General features: G+C 50.1%; 1 protein-coding gene across 1 annotated transcript in view; it reads right to left on the minus strand.

Annotated features, from left to right (window-relative positions):
* The window catches only part of iqgap1 (IQ motif containing GTPase activating protein 1), a 120,403-nt gene that overhangs the window by 46,427 nt on the left and 58,907 nt on the right, over nt 1-15,069 (minus strand). Inside the window, exons 14-15 of the mRNA XM_072552867.1 lie at nt 13,160-13,284; nt 11,220-11,383 (exon numbers count right to left, since the gene is read on the minus strand). Of these exons, the coding sequence (XP_072408968.1) occupies nt 11,220-11,383; nt 13,160-13,284 (289 nt within the window). The remainder of the gene's footprint in view (nt 1-11,219; nt 11,384-13,159; nt 13,285-15,069) is intronic.

Consider the following 15,069-nt stretch of genomic DNA (forward strand, 5'->3'; position numbering starts at 1 on the left):
GTTTTTAAAATTCCAATCTCGATCTGATAATCAGACACAATATTGGAATTTGCTGGGAATGGTTCCACCTGCCAGAATGATATTTGTCGCCCTGGCTCAAGAGCGTGTGTGTGAGAGAGGGAGAGAGAAAGACACGTACAGGGTGAGTGAGAGAGAATGTGAGAGAAAGTGAGAAAGAATGTGCAAGCGAGTATGTGTCTGTGAGACAGTGTGCGAGATAGAGAGAGTTTGAGAGAATGCGTGTGAGGGAGAGTGTGAGGGAGTGTGTGTGAGGGAGAGAGAGTGTGAGGGAGTGTGTGTGAGGGAGAGAGAGTGTGAGGGAGTGTGTGTGAGGGAGAGAGAGTGTTTGAGGGAGTGAGTGTGAGAGAGTGTGAGGGGAGAGTGTGTGAGGGAGAATGTGTGTGAGGGAGAGAGTGTTTGAGGGAGTGAGAGTGAGAGAGTGTGTGAGGGGAGAGAGTGTGAGGGAAGAGAGTATGAGGGGAGAGAGTGTGAGAGGGATAGAGAGAGAGTTAAGAGAGAGAGTATGTGAGAGAGAGAGGGTGTGAGAGTGTGCGTGAGAGAGAGACTGTGTGAGAGAGAGAGAGAGTGTGTGTATGTGTATGCGAGAGTGTGAGTGTGTGTGGGGGTGGGGTGTGGGGAAGGCAGGACAGAATGTAAAGGTTAGGTAACAGAGTTGCCCTGGCAATCTGTTCAACATGCAAACAGCAACGATTCAATTAACTCGGAAACATGATGGGGGCGAGGCAGGCAGTGTCAGCAATTCCACGATTCACATTGGATTGGTCCAAAAGTACCCTTTTCAGCGAGCTGACCCCCAGAGGGGAGTGTTAATTTGAATAATGCAGAACCAGCTGCTCTCACTGATATACATACCTTCTTCAATATCTTCCCAGGGTCTGACTTCTCCCAGTCTCACCATCCATTCCTCCAGTACCTCCCGCCTCAGAGGCCAGATGGTGAGAGTCTGACATTTATCATTCTTGTATTTGTCCTGATGAGTGCAAGGTGGAAAGCTTCAGGTAACACACCTCCCTCTGCTACAACATTTCAGTGTCTGATCTTCATGCATCAGCAGAGTTCCTGAACGTGGGCCCAGGATATTTGACCATAGAAACCATCACCACCGGGGCCAGGTCGATCTGTACCCGCTGCCTGCGGTCACTTTTTAAAAAAATCATTCACGGGATGAGTGTGTCACTGGTCTAGACTAGTATTTATTGCCCATCCCTAATTACCCAGAGGACAGTTAAGAGTCAACCACATTGCTGTGGGACTGGAGGCACATTTCAGCCAAACCGGGTAAAGATGGCAGATTCCTTCCCTAAAGGACATTAGTGAACCAGATGGGTTTTCCCAACAATTGACAATGGATTCATGGTCATCATTTGACTGCTAATTCCAGATTTTTATTGAGTTCAAATTCCATCTGCTGTGGCAAGATTTGAACCCGGGTCTCCAGAACGTGCAAGGAAATGGGTCAGGCATGGCTTTGGAATGATGCTCTGGTTACAATCAGTTAACTTGGCCCTAGATCAAACCTTGGTTCGAACAGTGGGGGAGGGGGCAGCTGTATTAAAACAGGGTGAACTTGATGCAGCGGGAAACAGTGGCACACTCAGGCAGTGCGGCCTTTCCTGTTTTACAACAGTGACTGCACAGCAGACCCACACAGGCTTTAAAATGTTGTAAGGTCACAAAAGGCTGTGAGGAAATGCAAGTTCCTCTTCTTCAGAATCTACATACGACATTAGGAGGCTCCCAGTGAGCAGAGGAGAGACCCTGGGGAGTAACAGGGAGGGTCAGAAGGTGCTGGGGGGGGGTCAGTGTGAATGGGGTGGTGGTGGTGGGGGGTGGGGGGGGGGGGGTGGGGGAGTCATGGCTCATCCTTCTGACACCTATCCACAGGGGCAATAGGTGACTAGGCCCCAAATGCTCACCCCTGGTCCCAGGCTTTGGGCCTAAATTGGCAAAAAAAAAACTACACCTGACAGAAGCACAGAACATGGTCATACAGAAAACAAATTATGTTTAGCTAAACACTGCAATCCATACAACTGGATTGTTCCTCTGCACTTCCCTCCAAAACGCAGAGCATGGTGTCTGCCCACTTCCTGTGGTGGGAAAGAGTAACAGGAAACCAAAAGCACAGCTTGGGCCAATGAGAAGTGGTCAAAGCAACCAAAGGCAGCACAGTGACTCAAAGCGCGAGTCTTGTCAATGTTTGACTGACAATCTTCTGTCACTTTTTTTTCTCAAATAAGAGACTAAAGGAAAGCAATGGAGGCACTGGGAGGTCATGTGGGTCAAGTCAGTGTCGAGACAGCAACAACTACTTAGTCACATCTTGCTCATTTAACATTCTCAAATCCTGAAAGGGAGTACAGTATCTAAGAAAATAACAGGAGCAGGAGAAGTCCATTCAGCCCCTTAAACTTGCCCCATCATTCAACCTTCGGGCTGATCTGGCCCAGGCTTCAACTCTTCTGTGCCAGCTCCTCACAGCCCTCAACTCTCCGATATTTCAACAATCTCTCTACCTCCTCTTTAAATACCCTCAGTGATCCAGCCACCACAACTCTCTGCAGTGGATCATTTCCGACATCCATGACCCTCTGGGAGATGAAATTCCTTCACATCTCAGTTTTAAATGGGAGTTCAGTACTCTGTAATTATGTCCCTCTTTCGAGATTTCCCACTCGTGGAATTGTCTTCTCAGCATCGACTCTGTCAAACACCCTCAGAATCTTGTATGTTTCAATAGGATTGTCCCTCATTCTTCTCAACTTTAATGATGAAAGGCCGAACCAGATTAGTTGCTCTATACAAGTCAATCCTTCATCCCAGGTATCAGCTGAGTGAATCTCTTTTGTTTAGATCAGAACGGTGATGTATTGCCATGGGGATTAGAGACCCTCAGTTGTTGCAGGGGGTCACACAGAGAGGGTAGTGGGACACACTCACTGGATACATGGCCCGGTGCTCCCTCCCAGTATTCACTCCTCCCTCTTACAGTCATAGAGTCATAGAGATGTACAGCACGGAAACAGACCCTTCGGTCCAACCTGTCCATGCCAACCAGATATCTCAACCCAATCTAGTCCCACCTGCCAGCACCCGGCCCACATCCCTCCAAACCCTTCCTATTCATATACCCATCCAAATGCCTTTTAAATGTTGACAATTGTACCAGCCTCTGCCACTTCCTCTGGCTGTTCATTCCATACACGCACCACCTTCTGCATGAAAACGTCCCTTAGGTCTCTTTTACATCTTTTCTCTCTCATCCTAAACCTATGCCCTCTAGTTCCCGATTCCCCCATCCCAGTGAAAAGACTTTGTCTATTTATCCTATCCATGCGCCTCATGATTTTATAAACCTCTATAAGGTCACCCCGCAGCTTCCAATGGTCCAGGGAAAACAGCCCTAGCCTTTTCAACCCTATAGTTCAAATCTCCAACCTTGCAACTTCCTTATAAATCTTTTCTGAACCCTTTCAAGTTTCACAGCATCTTTCCGATAGGAAGGAGAACAGAATTGCATGCAGTAGTCCAACAGTGGCCTGACCAATGTCCTGTACAGTTGCATCATGACCTCCTAACTCCTGTACTCAATACTCTGGCCAATAAAGGAAAGCATACCAAACGCTTTCATTATTCTATTTAACTGCGACTCCACTTGCAAGGAACTATGAACCTGCACTCCAAGGTCTCTTTGTTCAGCAACACTCCCTAAAACCTTACAATTAAGTGTATAAGTCCTGCTAAGATTTGCTTTCCCAAAATGCAGCACCTTGTATTTATCTAAATTAAACTCCATCTGCCACTTCTCAGCCCATTGGCCCATCTGATCAAGATCCTGTTGTAATCTGAGGTAACCCTCTTCGCTGTCCCACTACACCTCCAATTTTGGTGTCATCTGCAAACTTACTAACTGTACCTCTTATGTTCACAGCTTCACTGATGACAGTGTGTTCCCAAAGGACCCCCAAAGATTCCATTCCTTCCTTATTCCCTGGTGAATCCCATGCAGTCAGACAGTGGTCATAGGCAGATGGGGGAAGTCTGGAGTGTCACATCTCCCAGAGAACAGCTGTGGCTTGCAACTCCCTGCTACCCTCCCAGAACACAATAGCCAGGTGCTACAACCATAATGTGCACAGCAAGATCCAACGGTTAGTGATTTCAGTCACCACCAAAACTGACTTAGCTATTGGCCAAGGATGGATTGTCAGCTAGGCACCAGAACACCCCCTTTCATTTTTAGCTGGAGCTTTGTAGGACCTTTAAACAAACAGTCATAGAGTTGTACAGCACGGAAACAGATCCTTTGGTCCATCTTGTCCATGCTGACCAGAGATCCGAAAATAATCTAGTTGCATTTGCCTGAACCAACACTCCAACCCCCTGCACCCTGCACCGGGTGAGAGACTAGATAAACACTCCCCCCAGCACCAGAGTGAGAGACTGGATAAACACTCCCCCAGCACCAGAGTCAGAGACTGGGTAAACACTCCCCCCAGCACCAGAGTCAGAGACTGGGTAAACACTCCCCCGCACCAGAGTCAGAGACTGGGTAAACACTCCCCCCAGCACCAGAGTCAGAGACTGGGTAAACACTCCCCCAGCACTGAAGTGAGAGACTGGGTAAACACTCCCCCCAGCACCAGAGTCAGAGACTGGGTAAATACTCCCCCAGCACTGGAGTGAGAGACTGGGTAAACACTCCCCCCCGCACCAGAGTCAGAAACTGGGTAAACACTCCCCCAGCACCAGAGTCAGAGACTGGGTAAACACTCCCCCAGCACCAGAGTCAAAGACTGGGTAAACACTCCCCCGCACCAGAGTCAGAGACTGGGTAAACACTCCCCCAGCACTGGAGTGAGAGACTGGGTAAACACTCCCCCCCGCACCAGAGTCAGAGACTGGGTAAACACTCATCCCCGCACCAGAGTCAGAGACTGGGTAAACACTCCCCCCAGCACCAGAGCCAGAGACTGGGTAAACACTCCCCCCAGCACCAGAGCCAGAGACTGGGTAAACACTCCCCCCAGCACCAGAGCCAGAGACTGGGTAAACACTCCCCCAGCACCAGAGTCAAGAATGGGTAAACACTCCCCCCAGCACCAGAGTCAGAGACTGGGTAAACACTCCCCCCAGCACCAGAGCCAGAGACTGGGTAAACACTCCCCCCCGCACCAGAGACAAAGACTGGGTAAACACTCCCCCAGCACCAGAGTCAGAGACTGGGTAAACACTCCCCCCAGCACCAGAGCCAGAGACTGGGTAAACACTCCCCCCCGCACCAGAGTCAAAGACTGGGTAAACACTCCCCCAGCACTGGAGTGAGAGACTGGGTAAACACTCCCCCAGCACCGAAGTGAGAGACTGGGTAAACACTCCCCCGCACCAGAGTCAAAGACTGGGTAAACACTCCCCCGCACCAGAGTCAGAGACTGGGTAAACACTCCCCCAGCACTGGAGTGAGAGACTGGGTAAACACTCCCCCCCGCACCAGAGTCAGAGACTGGGTAAACACTCATCCCCGCACCAGAGTCAGAGACTGGGTAAACACTCCCCCCAGCACCAGAGCCAGAGACTGGGTAAACACTCCCCCCAGCACCAGAGCCAGAGACTGGGTAAACACTCCCCCCAGCACCAGAGCCAGAGACTGGGTAAACACTCCCCCAGCACCAGAGTCAAGAATGGGTAAACACTCCCCCCAGCACCAGAGTCAGAGACTGGGTAAACACTCCCCCCAGCACCAGAGCCAGAGACTGGGTAAACACTCCCCCCCGCACCAGAGTCAAAGACTGGGTAAACACTCCCCCAGCACCAGAGTCAGAGACTGGGTAAACACTCCCCCCAGCACCAGAGCCAGAGACTGGGTAAACACTCCCCCCCGCACCAGAGTCAAAGACTGGGTAAACACTCCCCCAGCACTGGAGTGAGAGACTGGGTAAACACTCCCCCAGCACCGAAGTGAGAGACTGGGTAAACACTCCCCCCCGCACCAGAGTCAAAGACTGGGTAAACACTCCCCCAGCACTGGAGTGAGAGACTGGGTAAACACTCCCCCAGCACCGAAGTGAGAGACTGGGTAAACACTCCCCCCAGCATCGGAGTGAGAGACTGGGTAAACACTCACCCAGCACTGAAGTGAGAGACTGGGTAAACACTCCCCCCCGCACCAGAGTCAGAGACTGGGTAAACACTCACCCCCGCACCAGAGTCAGAGACTGGGTAAACACTCCCCCAGCACTGGAGTGAGAGACTGGGTAAACACTCCCCCAGCACCGAAGTGAGAGACTGGGTAAACACTCCCCCCAGCATCGGAGTGAGAGACTGGGTAAACACTCCCCCCAGCACTGGAGTGAGAGACTGGGTAAACACTCCCCCCCGCACCAGAGTGAGAGACTGGGTAAACACTCCCCCAGCACCAGAGTCAGAGACTGGGTAAACACTCCCCCCAGCACTGGAGTGAGAGACTGGGTAAACACTCCCCCCCGCACCAGAGTGAGAGACTGGGTAAACACTCCCCCAGCACCAGAGTCAGAGACTGGGTAAACACTCCCCCCAGCACCAGAGCCAGAGACTGGGTAAACACTCCCCCCCAGCACCAGAGTCAGAAACTGGGTAAACACTCCCCCAGCACTGGAGTGAGAGAGTGGGTAAACACTCCCCCCCGCACCAGAGTCAAAGACTGGGTAAACACTCCCCCAGCACTGGAGTGAGAGACTGGGTAAACACTCCCCCAGCACCGAAGTGAGAGACTGGGTAAACACTCCCCCCAGCATCGGAGTGAGAGACTGGGTAAACACTCACCCAGCACTGAAGTGAGAGACTGGGTAAACACTCCCCCCCGCACCAGAGTCAGAGACTGGGTAAACACTCCCCCCGCACCAGAGTCAGAGACTGGGTAAACACTCCCCCTAGCATCAGAGTCAGAGACTGGGTAAACACTCCCCCCAGCACCGGAGTCAGAAACTGGGTAAACACTCCCCCAGCACTGAAGTGAGAGACTGGGTAAACACTCCCCCAGCACCAGAGTCAGAGACTGGGTAAACACTCCCCCCAGCACCAGAGCCAGAGACTGGGTAAACACTCCCCCCCAGCACCAGAGTCAGAAACTGGGTAAACACTCCCCCAGCACTGGAGTGAGAGACTGGGTAAACACTCCACCCCGCACCAGAGTCAAAGACTGGGTAAACACTCCCCCAGCACTGGAGTGAGAGACTGGGTAAACACTCCCCCAGCACCGAAGTGAGAGACTGGGTAAACACTCCCCCCAGCATCGGAGTGAGAGACTGGGTAAACACTCACCCAGCACTGAAGTGAGAGACTGGGTAAACACTCCCCCCCGCACCAGAGTCAGAGACTGGGTAAACACTCCCCCCGCACCAGAGTCAGAGATTGGGTAAACACTCCCCCTAGCATCAGAGTGAGAGACTGGGTATACACTCCCCCAGCACCGAAGTGAGAGACTGGGTAAACACTCCCCCCCGCACCAGAGTCAGAGACTGGGTAAACACTCCCCCAGCACTGGAGTGAGAGACTGGGTAAACACTCCCCCAGCACCAAAGTGAGAGACTGGGTAAACACTCCCCCCAGCATCGGAGTGAGAGACTGGGTAAACATTCCCCCAGCACCAGAGTCAGAGACTGGGTAAACACTCCCCCAGCACCAGAGTCAGAGACTGGGTAAACACTCCCCCAGCACTGGAGTGAGAGACTGGGTAAACACTCCCCCCCGCACCAGAGTCAAAGACTGGGTAAACACTCCCCCAGCACTGGAGTGAGAGACTGGGTAAACACTCCCCCAGCACCGAAGTGAGAGACTGGGTAAACACTCCCCCCAGCATTGGAGTGAGAGACTGGGTAAACACTCACCCAGCACTGGAGTGAGAGACTGGGTAAACACTCCCCCCCGCACCAGAGTCAGAGACTGGGTAAACACTCCCCCCGCACCAGAGTCAGAGACTGGGTAAACACTCCCCCCGCACCAGAGTCAGAGATTGGGTAAACACTCCCCCAGCACCAGAGTCAGAGACTGGGTAAACACTCCCCCCAGCACCGGAGTCAGAAACTGGGTAAACACTCCCCCAGCACCGAAGTGAGAGACTGGGTAAACACTCCCCCAGCACCAGAGTCAGAGACTGGGTAAACACTCCCCCCAGCACCAGAGCCAGAGACTGGGTAAACACTCCCCCCCAGCACCAGAGTCAGAAACTGGGTAAACACTCCCCCAGCACTGGAGTGAGAGACTGGGTAAACACTCCACCCCGCACCAGAGTCAAAGACTGGGTAAACACTCCCCCAGCACTGGAGTGAGAGACTGGGTAAACACTCCCCCAGCACCGAAGTGAGAGACTGGGTAAACACTCCCCCCAGCATCGGAGTGAGAGACTGGGTAAACACTCACCCAGCACTGAAGTGAGAGACTGGGTAAACACTCCCCCCCGCACCAGAGTCAGAGACTGGGTAAACACTCCCCCCGCACCAGAGTCAGAGATTGGGTAAACACTCCCCCTAGCATCAGAGTGAGAGACTGGGTATACACTCCCCCTAGCATCAGAGTGAGAGACTGGGTATACACTCCCCCAGCACCGAAGTGAGAGACTGGGTAAACACTCCCCCCCGCACCAGAGTCAGAGACTGGGTAAACACTCCCCCAGCACTGGAGTGAGAGACTGGGTAAACACTCCCCCAGCACCGAAGTGAGAGACTGGGTAAACACTCCCCCCAGCATCGGAGTGAGAGACTGGGTAAACATTCCCCCAGCACCAGAGTCAGAGACTGGGTAAACACTCCCCCAGCACCAGAGTCAGAGACTGGGTAAACACTCCCCCAGCACTGGAGTGAGAGACTGGGTAAACACTCCCCCAGCACCGAAGTGAGAGACTGGGTAAACACTCCCCCCAGCATCGGAGTGAGAGACTGGGTAAACACTCACCCAGCACTGAAGTGAGAGACTGGGTAAACACTCCCCCCGCACCAGAGTCGGAGACTGGATAAACACTCCCCCAGCACCAGAGTGAGAGACTGGGTAAACACTCCCCCAGCACTGGAGTGAGAGACTGGGTAAACACTCCCCCAGCACCGAAGTGAGAGACTGGGTAAACACTCCCCCCCGCACCAGAGTCAGAGACTGGGTAAACACTCCCCCAGCACTGGAGTGAGAGACTGGGTAAACACTCCCCCAGCACCGAAGTGAGAGACTGGGTAAACACTCCCCCCAGCATCGGAGTGAGAGACTGGGTAAACATTCCCCCAGCACCAGAGTCAGAGACTGGGTAAACACTCCCCCAGCACCAGAGTCAGAGACTGGGTAAACACTCCCCCAGCACTGGAGTGAGAGACTGGGTAAACACTCCCCCAGCACTGGAGTGAGAGACTGGGTAAACATTCCCCCAGCACCGAAGTGAGAGACTGGGTAAACACTCCCCCCAGCATCGGAGTGAGAGACTGGGTAAACATTCCCCCAGCACCAGAGTCAGAGACTGGGCAAACAGCTCAAACTTTGTGATGGGGATGAAGAGGAGACCCTCAGATTCAGAGGATGGCTGAGTCCCTCACTGAGCTCAGCTGACACAGAGTGGTATGGAGGCTACTGCAATGCAGAAATAATTCAGGTTATAATCAAAGTGGAGGTATCCCAACGCTTGAATTAATTTTGCAACTTAACCTCCTGTGAGAGATTGCAGAACCTGTTGCTACTGCTGCAGGAGAAAGGTCCATAAATGGAGATTTGAAAGTTTTATTTTAAGCTCACAAGCTGGATATCAGGGATTTGATTCCCAACCTTTACCAGAACCAGTGAACCAGCCAAAAGCCACTGCTCAAAAAGGCAGCTCTGCAGGGAACTGCCCTGGACAGGCCCCAAGGTTATATGAATCTCTGCCAATCATGATGCAGATTTGTCCAGACTGAGAGTGCTCAGCATGCTCAAAACAACAACAGTATTCACGTTAACTCTTTGATGTTATAAGTACACCTTGCATTTCTTTGCTGCTTCCAGGCACATTTCCTTGTTTACGTTTGTCCAGGACAGGGGAAAGGCAGGACAGTGGGACTTGCTGCATTACTATCTCAGAGAGCCAGAGTGGTCTTAATGTGCTGTAACCATTCTGACTCTATAATCAAATTACATTGCCTCCATTAACAAACAGGATTTGGAAATTTCACTAAACTTTATACTTTCCAGGAAATTTCAAGCTTTGTGGAAAAGCGCCTGATTTTTATTTGACAACTTGAAATGAATTTGTTATTGATTTGTGATGTATTAAAGCTGCTGCGAATTGGTACAATTCATATTAACTGGTAGTGGGATTACAAATGGATAAAACCAGGAGGGAGGGAAAGTTGGGCAACAGCACGGCAACAAGGGAGGAAGAGTGAGAGGGAAGGCAGCATGGTGACAAAGGAGAGAGAGGAGAGCACAGTGATGAGGGAATGAGAGAGAGGAGAGCACAGTGATGAGGGAATGAGAGAGAGGAGAGCACAGTGATGAGGGAATGAGAGAGAGGAGAGCACAGTGATGAGGGAATGAGAGAGAGGAGAGCACAGTGATGAGGGAATGAGAGAGAGGAGAGCACAGTGATGAAGGAGAGAAAGAACAATGACAAGGGTGAGAAAGGAAAACATAATGATGAGGTAGAGAGAAAGAGAGAGAGAGAGATATATAGAGTGACAAGGATGAGAGACACACAGACAATTCTATTAATAGCCATGGAGGGAAGAAATGACAGGAGTGTCCAGTCTTGTTCTGCCTTGATGACCATGTGAGCACTCTGTGGCTCTATATTCAGGTGCTGCTGCTGCAACTCATCCAAACTGAACCAGACGAATACAGCACAGAGCCGCGAGTGAACCTAGATCAATGCGAGCAGCAACCTTCAGATAGCTCATACTCTGGGGAGTTGCCATATCCCACCACTGGGCTGGAATTCTCTGGAATTAGCTCCTGTCTTAAATGAGCTCCAGACACATCAGTGTGGAGTCACAGGAAAGTTGCTGCAAAGTTATCAGTGATTGAGCCTTGAACCGAGTGAACACAAACCGATCAGTGTGGGGTCTGACCAGTGCAGTCCGACTACTTCAGGTCCTTCCTGAGGTGGACAGAGATCAGGCATGTGAGGGATTGGCCAAGGAATACGAGAGGACTCCCTGCCATGGGTTGCTGTTGGATTCCGTCTGTGTGTGAATTATTCCTGAATTTCATACCTGAGCCTTCTCTCTCTTGGCCCGAATGAGGGTCTCTTGGTAATGCTCAGCCACGGGGGGTAAGACATCAGCCAGCTTGGCACTCGGCAGGAGCAGTGCATTCAGAGTCTTCTGAGGATCCCCTTCATCCACAGCCTCATTAATCAGGCCAATCGCCTTAATTCCTGGGAAATACAACAGCAGATCAGAAACAGCCTTAAACTCAGGCTGGGAACATACAGGTACACATACAGATGCATGTGCATACAGACACACAGATGGTGACAAATTGAACAAGCAGTCCTGAGGATCAAATCACCCATTACAGAGCTGTAGCCTCTTTTCCTTCCTCCAAGAATGGGATCTCTGCACAGCCAGTTGTCCTCAGTGCCAAGGTTGGTGGCGGTGCAGTGTGTGTGGAATGCAGGCAGCAATCAGCCAGAGTATTAGGCAAGAGGGTGATTAGGTTCCCTTGTGATATCTCTCTTTGGAAATTGGAGCAGTAGGCCATTCGACCAATCAAGCCTGCTTCCCTATCAATCAGATCTTGGCTTCTGAATGGGCCATCTTAATGACTGCTCTTGGAAACTTCAACGCATTGTCAGTCAAAGACCTGTCCAACCCAGCTTTGAGTAAATTCGTCACCACTCACTGACCACCCAGCCATTATCAAACCTTCTGGAGATGAAGTTCCTCCTCATCTCCATCCCTGATGCAGAATGCCTTATTTTAAAATCTGCCCTGATTTCTAGAGTTCCCTCTGATAGGGGGCATCCACCCTGTCAAGTCACCTCAGAATCTTATTTTTAAGTAAGATCAGCTTTTACTCTCTGAAATTCCAGCAAGTACAGAACCAACTTACTCAATCCTTCCTCACAAGCCAATTCCTTCATCCCAGATATCAGCCTGGTGACCCATTCTCTGAACTACGTCCAATTGAGTACACCCCTTCACCTGTTTTTCTCATCAGCCTGTTCAGTGATGTTAGTACACACCTCTGGAGCAAGTGGGATTTGAACCCAGGGCTCTCAGTCCAAGGATAGGGATGCTAGCACTGCACCACAAGACAGCCTTACATTTACTTCATAATTTTTAACAAAACATGTTATTTAATCTATTATTCTATTAACCTCATTCAGAGAGGTTGTTATTTAGCAGTGGAGCAGGTGGGACTTGAACTAGGCCTCCTGGTCTAGAGGTAGGGATACTATCACTGCACCACAACAGAGCTCCCTTAATCCCCTCCTTAAGCGAGGAGATGATATGAAATTTAGCTGCAGTCTCCCCAATATCCACTACGATTGTAACAGGTGTCCCCTACGTTCTCAAGCCTTCTCTCTTTGCTATTCAGGCCAATGTTCCATTTGTCATCCCCCTTACTTGTGTTATGGTTGATTCTCACAGGACAATTTAAGGTCGGAAGAATGGACATTAAAAACACTGACAATTAAGACAGGGCTAAAGATTACAATGCATAGACTCTCCTCCTGCCATTCTACATTCACGTGGTATAATTGACTAATCACAGGATCAACAGGGTGGCTCAGTGGTTAGCACTGCTGCCTCACAGCACCAGGGACCTCTGTTCGATTCCAGCCTCAGACGACTGACTGTGTGGAGTTTGCACATTCTCCCTGTGTCTGCATGGGTTTCCTCCAGTGTTCTGGTTTCCACCCACAATCCTAAGGTTTGCAGGTTAGGTGAATTGGCCATGCTAAATTGCCCATTGAGTTCAGGGATGTGTAGGTTAGGTGCATTAGCCAGGGGTAAGTATAGGATAAGGGAATGGGACTAGGTGGGCTACTTTCTCAGGGTCGGTGTGGATTTGGTGGGCTGAAGGGCCTGTTCCCACAGTGTAGGGTTTCTATGAATCTTATCAATTAGTCAACAATAGACCCAGGCATGAGGAGAGGGAAAGCGTACAGGAGCAGCTTGGCTTCCTCTTCCCATTGTCTACTTACGATCATGTTCTTCTTGGACCACTATGTTCACCTGGTCAACCGATCCCTGGATATCGTTCCAGGTGAGAAACTCATTGCTCTCTGCTCGTGCTCTGGCCTTCATTCTCATCAGCTCATCCACATACCTGTCACACACAAAGGGCACCGTGAGGATCAAAACTGAGGGGCGATCTCAATCAGTCTGTTTCAGACATCTCAAAAGGATCTCACTGAGTCGAATGAATTGTAAAACCTTAAAACAAGAGCCAGTTCATTAAGGGGCAGTGTTGAGAAACAGGAAGTGGAAATGTGGAACTCTCTCTGTCTCTGTGTTATTGAGTTGGGGATAAATTGAAATGACAAAACTGTGAGTCAGAAGATTTTGGTCAAGGTTGCAGTATCGAGGCAGTCAGACCAAGCTAAACTACAGATCAGCTGTTATTGAACTGAATGGCAAAACAGGCTTGAATGGACTTCCCTTGTTCCAATACCAACAAACAGCCAAATCTAAAGTAACAATGATGAAAGAACATGAAATTACGGCACAGAGATTGAGACCCCGTCACCCAGTCCCCCTTTATTTACATGGAGGGAGTTTTAGAGATATACAGCATGGAAACAGACCCTTCGTCCAACTCATCCATGCTGACCAGATTGCCCTCGACACTGATTCAGCTCTCAGAGTGAACAGAACCTCTCAGCCAGGGCTCCCTGGTTGGACCAGATTAACAGATCCAATCCGGGAACTCATATTCTATGAGGTCCAGCTGGCTGACCTCATTACAATCACTACGAACACGATGATGAGGTAGAGGTTGATCGTACGTATGTGATCGTACTGTAATGACACTCAAAACTCTGCTGCTGGCAACATCCCAACTCTCACCAAGTTCCGCTCACCCTCTGGCTCTCAGGCAGGCAGCTGCTTGTTTTTCAAATCCCTCCAAAGCCAAATCCCTCTCTCTCTGTCCCTGTAAACCCCTCCTCCAGTTCTGCCATCCTCTGAGATCTCTGGGCTTCTCTGATTGTATTGTTGATTTCATCGAGGATCATTGATTTTCATCCCTCGCCCATCGGATGGGCATCCCGTTCCAAAAGCTGTCCTTCCCAAAACCTCTCCAGCTCCATCCCACTCTCTGTGTGTGGTCATGATAGAGTTAAATGTTCGATGTTAATTGTAGTGATTGGAACCCAGTGAGTGGATCCCATTGACTGAGATTCTTTATCGGGGTTATTAATGTGGGCCAATCAGGGAGCCCTGGCTGACAGATATAAATAGCAGTGTCACCTGCACACACACAACATGGCTACAAGAGAGATTAAAATAAAAAGAAAAAAAAATAAACAAGAATCTCAGGGGCCCTGCTCACTGACAGCTGCCTCTGAGGGAGCTGGATCAGTATCAAGGACTCGCCATGTGGAAATAAAGGGTTACTTGCTGATGGGATACCAGCCTCTGTGGTGTTATTTCACAGTGCAGCTTCCCCAGGACACAGAGTACAAAGACAGAATCAAATTTATTTGTATTTCTTAGCCATTAAGAAGTAATTTGATAAAAAGTGTTAAAAATTATGAGTGCACAGTGCAGAGTAGCAACTCGTCTAATCTGTACCTCAATTCCATTTACCTGCTATTGATCAGTAACCTCACCTAATAAAAAAATATATATATCTCTGTCAGCCAAGCAGACTTAATCTTTTGAGGAAGACTTCTTTGGATTCCCATTAACCTTTATGTGAAAAAGTGTTCTTTCACTTGCTTCTTAATAGTTCAGCTCAAATATTAGGATTGAGCTCCCTTGTTTAAAAAAACGGAAAAAAAATAAATAGGAGTGCCAAAAGGGCTGCTGAGTCTAAGGAGTGACTCCGAGCTGTCAGGTCAAGAGCCCATGTACCGTACACATGTAAATAAAGAGTGACTTGGTGAGGGGA

This window comes from Chiloscyllium punctatum, chromosome 33, assembly GCF_047496795.1.
Source record: "Chiloscyllium punctatum isolate Juve2018m chromosome 33, sChiPun1.3, whole genome shotgun sequence".
NCBI lineage: Eukaryota > Metazoa > Chordata > Chondrichthyes > Orectolobiformes > Hemiscylliidae > Chiloscyllium > Chiloscyllium punctatum.